The sequence below is a fragment of the Aedes albopictus genome, chromosome 2 (assembly GCF_035046485.1).
Source record: "Aedes albopictus strain Foshan chromosome 2, AalbF5, whole genome shotgun sequence".
Lineage (NCBI taxonomy): Eukaryota > Metazoa > Arthropoda > Insecta > Diptera > Culicidae > Aedes > Aedes albopictus.
Window position 1 is genome coordinate 69,370,487 of NC_085137.1, and position 14,352 is coordinate 69,384,838.

General features: G+C 43.1%; 1 protein-coding gene across 4 annotated transcripts in view; it reads right to left on the reverse strand.

Annotated features, from left to right (window-relative positions):
• The window catches only part of LOC109423939 (adenylate cyclase type 3), a 273,333-nt gene that overhangs the window by 101,724 nt on the left and 157,257 nt on the right, over positions 1 to 14,352 (reverse strand). For all 4 annotated transcript variants that reach the window (XM_062849826.1, XM_062849824.1, XM_062849827.1 and 1 more), the window contains exon 7: positions 6,976 to 7,087. In XM_062849826.1, coding sequence (XP_062705810.1) covers positions 6,976 to 7,087 — 112 coding nt within the window. The remainder of the gene's footprint in view (positions 1 to 6,975; positions 7,088 to 14,352) is intronic.

Here is a 14,352-nt window from a genome sequence, read left to right on the forward strand (position 1 = left end):
GAGTTGTTACAGCCACCTGTCTGCAGCGGTTGATAGTCAGAACCGAACAGCTGCCGGAGGACTGGAAGGAAGGGGTTATTGCTCCATTCACAAGAAAGGTGACCATTTAAAGGGTAAGAACTTCAGAGTGATTACCTTTTTGAGTGACGCCTAGATCATCTTGCGTCGTCTGTCACCTATAACGAATGTCGTCGCGGGTTGTTATCAAGCCGGCTTCAGCGACGGCCGGTCGACAACGGACCAGATCTTTACCATACGGCAAGTTTTCCAGAAGTCAAGACCAACAATTGAAAAGGCCGCATCAATATTTTGCAAACAAACATGTTTCTGTCGACTTGAGGCCTTCTGAACTCCACCCACACACCTCACCACCACTAACAGGAAGCGCAAATATCAAGCTTTCTGATTAGTGGTGGTGAGATGCGTGGGTGGATCTCAGAAGGCTTCAAGTCGACAGAAACGTTTTTGTAAACGCAATGTTGATGTGGCCTTTTCAATTGTTGGTCTGGAAGTGTCAACTAAACCAGGCCCCAACGCAACCTGTTCATCGACTTCAAAGCGGCATTTGGCAGAAAAGACCATATCGAGCTGTGGTTAATCATGGACTAAACGGGAAGTTGACCAGTCTTATCAAAACAACGATGAACGATGAACTAACCAGTTCATTCAGATCTCGCTGTGGGCTGCGATAAGGTAACGCTACTACTAATGCCTACTTTTCACTCTGGAAGGTGGAATGCGATGAGCCGAGCTGAACAACCGGAGAATAATTTTCACGAAATTCAGTTAGTTTGTGTGCTTTGCTAACAACATGAATATTATCGCCAGAATATTTGGAACGGTGGTAGAACTGTACAGTGTACACCCACCTGAAACGTGAAGCAGCAAAGGTCCGACTTATTGTGAATGTGTCAAAAATTAAGTGCAGAACTGCACACGACAGGGTTCGTCTAAGATGAAACGTCACGAAAGACAAAAATATCTTCGAGGTAGTGGAGAAATTTCCCATGTAGTTGTTTTACCACAAAATGGACGAATTTGACCATAGTGACTACAAGGAGAAAGCACTCAGCAAGTAAAATGGTTTCATCTTCTCCTCGGTAAATAGAGAAAGTCCAGTAGGTATAAACTGCGTGATGAGAATGAAAAAAAAAACCCTAATTAATCCACCTAGCGGTGATGGTGCCTTTCTCGTGCTTTAAAATATCCTTTCAACAAAACTTGAGCGACATGTTGTTGACATTGTCATAAATACAAAATGAAAACTGCTTGCTAAATCTACTCAATATGGATACATTTTATATTAGCATAACATCCAATATTCAGAAAATATAACACAACGATCCAAAAATCAAACCAAACAAGTGTCATGAAGCCGCAAAATTTTGAAACGTCATTTTAGATTTTCCGGTCATTATTTTATGCCTCCGGATGTCTACCCCAACTAAACTAACCGCCATCTTGAACATTGAGACACCATCTTGGATGTTCTGGTATTCATTTTTGGACTCTGTACCTAAAATTACATAAAATAGTCGCCGTATTGAATTTTGGCATGTCGTTTATGATTTTCTGGTTACCAGTTTTGGACGAAGACCGGCATTCTTCTCCATTCAAACTATAGTCATATTGCAGACCTTGTGAAACAGCGCACTGCTTGGGTTTTCTGATTACAAATTTTGAATTCTGGACATATTTTCATACAAAATATGCCCATAATGCAAGAATTAAAAATCCTAAAAAAAAGGCACTAACTTGAATACTGGGCCATTATCTTGGACTTTGGACCGCTATCTTGGATACTCTGCTGGACTCCGAACATATTTCCCATACCAAATACGCTTATTTTACATAGTTTTAGAGCTCAAAATTCCTTTAAACAGCCACCATCTTCTGTTGACGCGATCAAATTCTTATTTTTCCATTCAACGTTGACCCATCCTGCTATAAATTTACACCTTAGGAATCTGAAATGGTACGATTTGATGAGATCGCTTTAGTTTTGTCTATATTTTGTTCTCATATATGAGAGCTTAGACCTATTCGTCACTGTTGTTCATACCTACTGTTTATCAGACCATTAAACAAAGCCACGATTTAATTTTTCACATGAACGTTGGTTCTGCAACACAACAGCTAGTCTCTAATGTGATCTAAGGCTATTTTCTTGCTAACCATTCATTAGATTATCAAAAAATCTGCGATCTGATGTGTCGTATGTATGGGTTTTAGTCATTTTTATATTTGGTAATTTCCGGTGGGATAGCCGGATCTGATTCCATGAGTCATGGGCCATGACACTACCGGTTGTCCCAATTATGGTCTGAGAATATTTTATTGCTATTCATTTACCTTTACTCAATCACCGCGATTTGATATATCGCATGAATGGGTTTGCTTCACTTTTACTTCTAACCACTTTCGAAGCCACAGCTGAACCCGCAACACTACCGGGAATCTAATGTGGTCTGACCCTATTTTTCCATCAGGTTGTCGATAAGTCGTGATCAGTCTTGTTAGAGATCACAGTTATTTGAACCTTTTCGTCGATATCACTAGTTTACAGCATTTTTGAACTCGGTAAGCTGATGATCATTTTTGGTGTAGAATCATGCCCTGAGTTCGAAAACGTGAAGGAAAAAAATTACAGTAGAGCGGAATTTTTTTCGACTTTCCATACAAGGTTGATGATTTGAAATCGATTTTTGTTCTATTTTTAAGCAAAGTCGCTCACTTCATACAACTCGTTCTCGGTAATAAATGCTCCGATTGAGCTGATTTTTTTACTGTAGCTCGCCTACATATGATATGTCAAATAAACGTTGAGAAAGAATTTTTAGATTATTTTTTTTCTTATTGAAAAAATACATTTCTTCAAATATTTTTGGAAAATTTGCTAAAATTTCAGGAGTTTGTCCCAAAAACTCGCCAATATCTTGAGTATCATCAATCTGACGCAAAACCTGCATTCAGATGATCGAATGGTATTGTAATCAGCTTTTAATTTATGAAAAAAGATTTGAAATTAGTTGAACAAAACGCAAGATATTTGAATTTTAGTAAATTCCATATTTTAAAAAATTGTAAAACTTAATATTTAGCCAAAACTCAAAAACTGCTCTACTTAAAATTTTTTGAAGCGCGGTTTCGAAATCAGCACTAAATTGCACTTCAAAAATTTTGGTCGTAGACAGAAGTTCACGACTTTCGTTTTATTTTGTAAACTAGTGTATTCGGCCTCCTTTGTCTCCGACACTCGCAACACAAGCAATCAAACTACTGTTCGAAACAAAAATGTCAAACGAATGCACTTCACCACGATAGCGGCTTCGGGAGACGGTTCGGCTTTTGTTATTCCTGTCTTCTTCCATAATAAGAGCTATGTTTCCCATGTGTGTCGTATTCAATGCAACATGCAATAATAAACTAATATTAACATTCATAATCGGAATTGGCTGAAAATCTATGCGTAAAGCTAGAATTAGACACATGTCATCGTGTCAGATGACAGTGATTTGACCCTTTCTTATGTTTATTGATCTTCTTTCTACTGCTCGTGTTGTGTGTAGGTAAGAGGTAACGATAGCGCACGAAAGTAACAAAGCCGACTGACACCCGACTGCGGCAACGAAATGAAGGTAGTAAAAAGTGTCGAATGTTTACAAGACTGGTCGTGATTTGATGTACCGCATCCATGGGTTTGGTTAAATTTTACATTTTATTACCCGGATCTGATTCCGGGTAACTACCGGCTGAACCAAATATAGTTTAACATTATTATCTTGTTAACTGCTCATTGGTTAACCAAAAACGCTGTAAATGGAAGGTGTCATATGCAGGGTTTGACAATTTCGACGGGACTCTCGGAACCAATTCCGGAACACTACCAGTTGTCTTTAGTGTGACGTATGGCTATTTTCTAGCTAACTGTTCATCAGGTTATCGCAAACGCCACGATTTGATGTGTCACATGCCTGGATTTGGTTTACTTTTACATTTGGCCTCTTCCGGCCACTCAAAACCGATTCCGAAACACTTGCTGGCCGTTCATTAGGTAATCTAAAAAGCCGCTATTTGATGTGACGCATGTACGGGTTTGTTTCTCTTTCAGATTTAACCACTTCGGCGGGAACACTACTGGTTCAGATATGGTCTGAGATGGTTTTCCTGCTCATTGTCCATCAGGTCATCGAAAATGCCGTGGTTTGATGTGTCGCATGCATTGGTTTGGTTCAATTGTATTTTTGACCACTTCCAGTGGAACGCCTAGAACCGATTCCGGAACACTACCGATTCAGATATGGTCTGAGATGATGTTCCTGCTCATTGTCCATCAGGTCAACTGAAATGCCGTGGTTTGATGTGTCGCATGCATGGGTTTGGTTCAATTGTATATTTGGCCACTTTCAGCGGGACGACTAGAACCGGTTCCGGAACACTACCGGTTCAGATATGGTCTGAGATGGTTTTCCTACTCATTGTCCATCAGGTAATCGAAAATGCCGTGGTTTGATGTGTCGCATGCATGGGTTTGGTTTAATTGTATTTTTGACCACTTCCAGTGGAACGCCTAGAACCGGTTCCGGAACACAACCGGTTCAGATATGGTCTGAGATGATTTTCCTGCTCATTGTCCATCAGGTCATCTAAAATGCCGTGGTTTGATGTGTCGCTTGCATGGGTTTGGTACAATTGTATATTTGGCCACTTCCAGCGGGACGCCCAGAACCGGTTCGGGAACACTACCGGTTCCGATATGGTCTGAGACTATTTTCCTGCTTACTGCTCATCAGGTTATCGAAAATGCCGTGGTTTGATGTGTCTCATGCATGGGTTTGGTTCACTTTGATATTTGCCACTCCCGGCGGGACACCCGGAACCGGTTCCGGAACACTACCGGTTTAGATATGGTCTTAGACTATTTTTCTGCTTACCGCTCATCAGGTTATCGAAAATGCCGTGATTTGATGTGTCGCATGCATAGGTTTGATGCATTTTCATATCTGGTCCCTTCCTGGGGTACCGTTCCGGAACACCTAAATGGCCATATCTCCGGAACGGCTGAACCGATGTGAACCATTTTCAATAGGAAACAATGGGACCAGATTCCGCGTCGAATGAATCGTCGGTCATTGAAATCGGAAGAGGTTTACTGCCAAAAAGTGATGTGAGTTTTTTTGTACACACACATACAGACACACACACACACGCACACACATACACACACACATACACACACACAGACATCACCTCAATTCGTCGAGCTGAGTCGATTGGTATATGTGATTTGACCCTCCGGGCCTTCTATCAAAAAGTCATTTTTGGAGTGAACATATAGCCTTTCCAGTACACTTGGTGTACGAGAAAGGCAAAAAGAAAAACATGTAACATGCTTGTGAGTAAACGGCATAAACCCGTTTTGGCCCATAAAAACTTGGACTTTCAAAAGGCTACATGAGTTTTTCACGACTTCCACTTGTCGGATGCTCTCCGAATCAATTCGATAAGTGCTGACACTGGCTGACTTTATTCATTCATGCCAACTTAAAATAAAATTGCTCTAACAATTATTTGGTACTTTTATGTCTATTAGTGAATACTAATTGAACTTTTCAATTAGTTTAAAGCATATCACGAAACTACTACAATTTTTCCTAAAAAATGTACCAATGAATCTAATTTGTCCCACAACCATCGTCATCGTCCTCAGTTGCTTTTGTGCTGTACTCTGCATCACACGCATCGGCAGTGTGCTCTCCGTCGGAGTGATAAATAGCAGACGCCCTTTGTTTGGTGCTGCGTTTGATTGTTCAGTTCACACAGTTTCGGTAGCCACAATATAGCTCGTGTGCAATGGAAGTGTTTTCAAACACGTTACAGTTTCGGTTCCCCACGGGGTCTTTGCCGCCTTCGTGGATGGAAATTGCGGAGTTTACAAAGCGGATACACACGGATGTTTTGCAGATGGAAGTTGTGTATAAATTTCCACCGCAAAGATCTCTTTGTGTGAAATACAAATCACGGGAAGCGATGGAAGAAACATTAGGCCGGAATGTAGGAGCAATAAAATTCCATTATATTGATGGAAGAATAGTAGACGTGGATGTCTCTGTTGCGGGCAGCAATGTTGTTTACACCCGGCTGTTCGATCTTCCTCCGGAGGTACATGACGACGTTCTGGTTGCAGCTCTTTCTGAGTACGGAAAAGTGGGAAAAGTTGTCCATGAAAAATTCCCCGCCGGTCTAGGCCTCGACCACCTATACACCGGTGTTCGTGGAGTGTATGTGGAATTAGAGATCGGGAAAGAGATTCCTCCCTCTTTGGAAGTGATGACATGGAAAGTACGAGTGTTCTACGACGGGCTGAAGGAGAAGTGTTTTTTGTGCAACAAGGAGGGACATTTCAAAGCAAATTGTCCAATGCGGAAAACGAAAACGCCGAAGCAGAAGAAGAAACAGCAGCCAGTTTCCTATGCCGGAATCGTGGAATCGGGTACTGCAGCACTGTCGGATGATGTTGTTATCATCGAGGAGGAAATCATCTCGGAGGAAGCTATCCAACAAACGAATGCAGGCGTTTCGGTACATCAAGAAATGGAACAGCAAAGAAAGATACGGGACGAAGCGGAAGAACAACGGAAAAGACAAGAAAAGGCCCAGGCTGAATTGATCAAATGGACAACCTCAGTGATAGAAGCAGTTAACAAACAAGAAGCGACCGAACGTCGTGCCCAGTTTGCTGCTGCGGGTTCGACATCAACGGAGATGCTACGTCCGAAGAAGACAGCGCGTAAAAGTTAATTGTGTTAGTTTTTAGTTGTAAAAATAGTATTCTTACAATAATGTAGTTTGGCTCCGTTAAGTGCTAGGCACGCATGAGCCTTCCAAATAAATGGATTGAAAAAAAAAAAAATCGTCATCGTCCAAGACCTAGGAAAAATAATAAGATAGGTAACCCGGGCGAAGGAAACTTACCTCTGCCAGACGATCGAATCGTGCGAAAAGTTCGTTTAATATTTTCACCAGATCCTGGGCCGAGTAGGTCGACGAGATGGCGGTGAAGCCCACTATGTCAGCATACAGAATACTGTCGGGGAGAAAGAGAAAGCGAAATAAAACGGAAAATCAGATGAGAAATTTTGCGGGAAAATGTGCGATGCGATGAAGGTGCGGAATTATGCGATTGAATAGGTAGGTACTGGATGGTGTGGTGGTGGTTGGCTGCAGTGCAGTTTGGTGAAAATTCCATATTGCATAGCACTGGCAGTAGGTACAAGGTTCGGTTTTATCCGATAAGCTGGCTGGGACGTTGATGGCTAGTCGGTATGATGGCACCGTTCGCGGAAATGTGTTTTACGTTAGAAAATTAGACTCGACAAATCCTTGAGTCAGATTATGGAAATTTAATATTTTCTCGTGGATCACCGTTGAATGGTGAAGGTTTTTATTTGGGTGCGTGGCACGTGGCCGTTTTGACTGATGTTTTTCAATCACTATCCAAGTCTTACTGTTCTTGAGGTGATTTATCGTGAATAGGAACCTTATGAAGTAGATTTAACAGGATTGACTCTGGCTTAAAAAATTTACATAGTTTGCATTAAGCTTGCTTACACAAGTTGTCATAGATTCGATACAATTTATTTGTTCAACATCACATTTATGACAAGACATAATCAACAATAGTACGCCACAATACTCAGTTTGTGGCTGCCGCTCTCCATCCTCGGTCGCGCCAAATGCTCGCCAAGTCACGCTCCACCTGGTCCGCCCATCGTGCTCTCTGCGCTCCACGCCTTCTTGTGCCAACCGGATCAGTTGCAAACACCAGCTTTGCAGGGTTGTTGTCCGGCATGCAACATGCCCTGCCCACCGTATCCTTCCGGCTTTGGCCACCTTCTGGATGCTGGGTTCGTGGTTCATCCTTCTCCGCCACACACCGTTCTCCTGCACACCGCCGAATATCGTCCTTAGCACGCGTCGCTCCAAAACTCCGAGTGCTTGCAGGTCCTCCTCGAGCATGGTCCATGTCTCGTGCCCGTAGAGGACCACCGGTCTTATTAGCGTTTTGTACATGGTGTATTTGGTGCGAGGGTGAATCTTTTTCGACCGCAGTTTCTTCTGGAGCCCGTAGTAGGCCCGACTTCCGCTGATGATGCGCCTCCGAATTTCTCGGCTCACGTAGTTGTCAGCCGTCGGTAAGAATCCGATGTAGACGAATTCCTCCACCACCTCGAAAGTATCCCCGTCTATCGTAACATTACTACCCAGACGGATCCTGTCGTTTTCGGTTCCGCCTATCAGCATGTACTTTGTCTTTGAGGCATTCACCGCCAGTCCGACCTTTGCTGCTTCGCGTTTCAGGCGGGTGTACAGCTCTGCCACCGTTCCAAATGTTCTGGCAATAATGTCCATATCGTACGCAAAGCACACAAATTGTCCGGATTTTGTGAAAATCGTTCCCAGCTGTTGAGCCCGGCTCGTCGCATCACACCTTCCAGAGCGATGTTGAAGAGTAGGCATGAGAGTCCATCACCTTGTCACAGTCCCCGGCGAGATTCGAATGAACTGGATAGTTCACCCGAAACCCTTACGCAGTTTTGCACACCGTCCATCGTTGCTTTAATCAGTCTAGTCAGCTTTCCAGGAAAGCCGTTTTCGTCCATGATTCTCAATAGCTCTGCGCGGTCGATACTGTCGTATGGCGCTTTGAAGTCGATGAACTGGTGATGCGTTGGGACCTGGTATTCACGGCATTTCTGGAGGATTTGCCGTACGGTAAAGATCTGGTCCGTTGTCGACCGGCCGTCGATGAAGCCGGCTTGATAACTTTCCACGAACTCATTCGTTTTAGGTGACAGACGACGGAAGATGATCTGGGATAGCACTCTGTAGGCAGCATTCAAAATAGTGATCGCCCTGAAGTTCTCACATTCCAAATGGTCGCCTTTCTTGTGAATGGGACAGATTACCCCTTCCTTCCACTCCTCCGGTAGCTGTTCGGTTTCCCAGATCCTGACTATCAGCCGATGCAGACAGGTGGCCAACTTTTCTGGGCTCATCTTGATGAGTTCAGCTACGATACCATCTTTACCAGCTGCTATGTTGGTTTTGAGCTGGTGAATGGCATTCTTAACTTCCCTCAGCGTGGGAGTTGGTTCATTTCCGTCCTCCGCTGCACTGGCGTCGTCATTTCCTCCGTTGCTGTGGGCTCCTGTGCCTACGTTCTCCACGCCGTTCAGGTGCTGATCGAAGTGCTGCTTCCACCTTTCAATCACCTCACGTCCGTCCGTCAAAAGGCCTCCGTCTTTATCCCTGCATATTACGGCTCGCGGCACGAAGCCGTTGCGGGATGCGTTGAGCTTCTGATAAAATTTCCACGTTTCTTGGGAACGGCACAGCAGTCCCATTTCTTCACACTCCGCTTCTTCCAGGCGGCGCTTTTTCTCCCGAAAGAGGCGGGTCTGCTGTTTCCGCTTCTGTTTGTAACGTTCCACGTTCTGACGAGTCCCTTGCTGCAGCATTACCGCCCTCGCTGCGTTTTTCTCCACCAAAACCATTCTGCACTCTTCGTCGAACCATTCGTTTCGTCGATTCCATTCCACGTACCCGATGGTGCTCTCGGCTGCGTCGTTGATGGCTGCTTCCACTGTACTCCAGCAGTCCTCTAGAGGGGCCTCATCGAGCTCGCCCTCGTCTGGCAACGTGGCCTCGAGATTCTACGCGTATGCTGAAGCGATATCCGGTTGCTTCATTCGCTCTAGATTGTACCGTGGCGGTCGCCGGTACCGTACATTGTCGATGACGGAGAGTTTTGAGCGCAGTTTGACCATCACCAGATAGTGGTCGGAGTCGATGTTGGCGCTACGATAGGTCCTGACGTCGATAAGTTCGGAGAAGTGCCGTCCGTCAATCAGAACGTGGTCGATTTGGGATTCCGTCTGCTGTGGTGATCTCCAGGGAGGCTGTGTTGGAAAAAGGTGCTACGTATGGTCATATTTTTGGAAGCGGCGAAATCAATGAGTCGTAGGCCGTTTTCGTTCGTCTGCTGGTGGGCGCTGAACTTACCAATCGTCGGTCTGAATTCCTCATCCTGGCCTACCTGAGCGTTCAAATCTCCTATGATGATCTTGACGTCGTGGCTTGGGCAGCGATCGTACTCGCGTAAAATGCGTCCTTGTCATCATCAGTGCTTCCGGAGTGAGGGCTGTGCACGTTTATTATGCTGAAGTTGAAAAATCGGCCCTTGATCCTCAACCTGCACATTCTTTCGTCGATCGGCCACCAACCGATCACGCGCCTCTGCATATCACCCATCACGATGAAAGCTGTTCCCAGCTCGCGTGTGTTGCCGCAGCTCTGGTAGATGGTATGATTACCTCTAAACGTTCGCACCATGGATCTTGTCCAACACACCTCCTGCAGCGCAACGATGCCGAACCCGAGGTCCTTCAGTAGATCGGCAAGTATGCGGGTGCTCCCAATGAAGTTAAAAGATCGGCAGTCCTTTTGTTCGCTAGGGTCGTTGCCGTTGGTCTCGGTTCGTATTATTCTGTTGCTGATTTTCCGTTACAATTGTTTTATTTTTACGACTGGCTCGTAGGGCCTGACACCAACCTCCTACTTTCCGGAAGACCATTGTGCACAGTTGAGCTTAGAGTCCATCCCTGGCACTCGGACGATGATAAGCCGCCCCTTTCATGGGGATCAGACCCTGTTGTGAGCCGCTCTTCCTGGAGAACAGACGCTCAGGTTTGCCGAAGCAAACCCCCCTTCCCTGTCAGCCTACGACCAAAGTTCCCACCGGGGCTCGTTGCCCGATCTTCCCTAAGGTTACTCATAGCTTCCGGCCGGTGCCAATATTCTAATGATTTAGAGCTGCAATTTTTTGTTTTATTTGAATCGAATTTTCAACTAATAATTGAGGACGAAAAAGTATTATACCGTTTGAAAAAATCATTTAAAACGGGGTGCAATGAAGTTTGTGTACCGACTAACCCAAGAATTCCGACGTATTGACTTGGAAGATTATCGCACCCGAAAGAAAAAAAAAAGATATTGAAGTTTCCAGATGATTCGTCATAATCAAATTTTGTCAAAACAGATCGAAGATTATGAAGGTTTTCTTTGTGTTTTTTTTTCATCATAACGGCAGCAAACTTTTCGTTTTCGTAATGTTGCATCCTCCTGACAAAAAAGATTTCGCCGACAAGAACTCAACTCCCTTGGTAAAACAAAGTTATCAGCATCCACCGAACCGGAATTGTTATGAGAAAAAGCATAATTCGATGTGGCTTTACCATTAATCTAAGGCTTATTTTTCTTTCAAAAACTTTTCCACGCACAGAGTTTCCCCGAAGCTACAAACCCTTGACGGCGGCACCTTGCTGTGCCTGTTTTCCGGAGTAAAACACCTTCCTACGCAATTAACTTCCACCGGCGGCGGCGGCGGCGATAGCCACCAGACCTAACCTGTTCACCTTTTTCTTATCTCCCACGCACAGCCAATCCGTCCGCATCCGTTTGGTAGGTATTTCGACAGTGGGTGGTGAGTATGAAGCTTCGAGATCGCCGTTGGCGACGAGACGAACCGTGCCCTAATTACTTCCTAGGAAAATTTCAACAAGACCCTCGCTCGCTCGTTTCCGCTCTCGGCTTACCCCCACACACCGGGCGGTCGGCGTCTGTTGTCGCGTCGACATAGTCATATATATCAAAAATAAAAACGAGCTCCTGATAAGGGGTTTGGGACACAGTGTAGCGAAATTCTTGGGAAATAGCTTATGTTTCGACTAAATTTTAAATGAACCCGAGTTGGTCGGGTAGTTGACTTCATTGACAGAGAGAAAGGTGGAATCGTGACAAAATGGTTTAAATATTTACCGAACCGGAATAGCGATCGCAGAAAATTTCCACGTTTCGCGGAAAGTTTTGCAGCATCACATTTTTTTACTGCATGATTGTGGAACAGAAAGAATGATGTTGTTCATCATAGATTTAAAGTATTCGAGGGTATGTGATGGTGTTCATGTACCTTTTAATAATCTTGCTCAGATCGCTTTTCGGACCAATGCTGGGGAGTTGATGTTGCTCCAATCTTAAGCAAGAATACCAAAAGCATGAATGTCATTATTCCGGCCACGCCCATCTTTACCGTAACTTAGGATGGAATCTATGACAAAAGGTCGAAAGACATAAGGTCGGAGGACAAAAGGTCGAAGGACAAAAGGTCGAATGGACAAAGGGTTGAATGGAAAAAAGGTCGAATGGGACAAAAGGTCGAGTGGTACAAAAGGTCGAATGAGACAAAAGGTTGAAAAGGGCAAAAAGGTTAAAAAGAATAAAGACAAATTGAAAGATATGAAAAAGTGACTAGAATTGGACAGAAAAACGACGATTAAAAAATAGAACCAGTGATACCAAAATTATTCAACAACTTCAAAACAATCAATATTGGAAGATAGGAAAGTGTCTACTAAAACATGCAATAGCTTATATGCAGCAACTTATTACCGCATTGCAATTCGAAATTGATTCCCATAAATGATGGAAAGTAATCTTATTCATTAAGGTTAAATATGGAAAACAATATTGCTTGTAAGAAAGGCTTATGGGTTGAAGAAGGATTAATCATAAATCGGAATATTGTCATTTGAAACTCCAATCATTACAGCGATTAAATATAGCCAAACAGTCTTTAAATTAGAAAAGGACAAATCTCTGGGTATTATTATAGGGGTGATCCATGAAGTATGTCACGATTATAGGGGGGAGGGGGGTTTGCAAAAGTGTAACAAGCAATATATTTAGTATAGAACAGGGGGAGGGGGATCGGAAATTCTCAATTTTTAGCGTAACGCATGTATGAGCAAACAAAGTGAAATTGTTCGTTTATACAGCATAATTATTATGATCTATCTATCAATCCAAGAGGCGAGGATCACTAAGCACAAGTAGTCAATGTATATTTCTGCAGTACAGTTAGAAAGATCAGCTATTGAAAATAAGAATTTTGCCTCTTATTTTCAATAGCTGTTCTGATTGAAAAATAAGTCCCTAAGGAGTCAATAATTGTTTCAGTAACAAAAGCTAAAAGAACAGCCTATGAATTTAAGAAGGAAAAATTCCTGAACAAAAAACCAAACAAAATTGCTATTAAATGAATATAACATTAACACAGCTTGAAAGAACAGCCTATAAATAAAAGAAGGAAAAATTTCCTACAGAAATGTTAGTGGTTGAAATGTATATAATTTCTATAACAGCACTACAATTTCTCTCAATGAGCGGCAACAAAGACATCTCAAAAATTCATGTCTTATAATCGAGACATACCAGCTGGTAATAATGTCTACTAAAATGTTTGTTCATTCGACCTTTTGCCCCATTCAACTTTTTGTCCCATTCGACCTTTTGTCCCATTCGACCTATCGTCCATTCGACCTTTTATCTCATTCGACCTTTTCTCCATTCGACCTTTTGTCCCTTCGACCATTTGTTCTTCGACCATTTATCCTTCGACCTTCTGTCCCAAAGCCCTACGGAGTGGGGGGATACGGAGATATATTTGGTCAATGATTCGCCTAAAAAGCTGGCGTTGGGCTCCTCACCAAACTTTTGAAAAGGGTGTATTAAGGCGAAACTGGAAGCATTTCCTCACTTTTTGGTTTTTGATTTTTTATTGAATAACGAAGCAATATTTTCAAAATCGGTTTTCGTGCACATGTGGAGTATGGATCAAGGTATCTTCTGATTTTTTTTTGTACTGGAAAATGTTTTTTGTTTTGGCAAAAACCATTTTTGACCAAAATTTCACAAAAAAATGGTTTCTGCAAAAATGGAAAACCTTTTCCACCTCAAAAGAATTCAGAAGATACCTTGATCCATACTCCACATGTGCACGAAAACCGATTTTGAAAATATTGCTTCGTTATTTAATAAAAAATCAAAAACCGAAAAAATGAGAAAATGCTTCCAGTTTCGCCTTAAAAACATTTTACTTTATTTAAAAAATATAGTTCGAAGGCGGTTTGTTGGAATGAAATGATACCTAGAAAGATGTTAGGTAGCATATAATCTCGAGTCACTGAAGACGACCTTGCAGTTGAGGTCGAAATACGTATCTGTCAAAGGATGCAAATATTTAGTGTAATTTAAAGGAGCAGTACTTAACTCGGTTTTCTTTTTACTTATATAATTTCAGATTGCCCGGGCCCGTGGCGTAGTGGTCACTTGTCCACTTCATAAATGGATGGTCATGGGTTCGATCCCAGCCCTGGCACTTGTAATGTTTTCGTCAGTTTCTCTTCCCTCCGAGAGCGTCTGATACCTGACCCTCTTCTGAGCATATGCTCT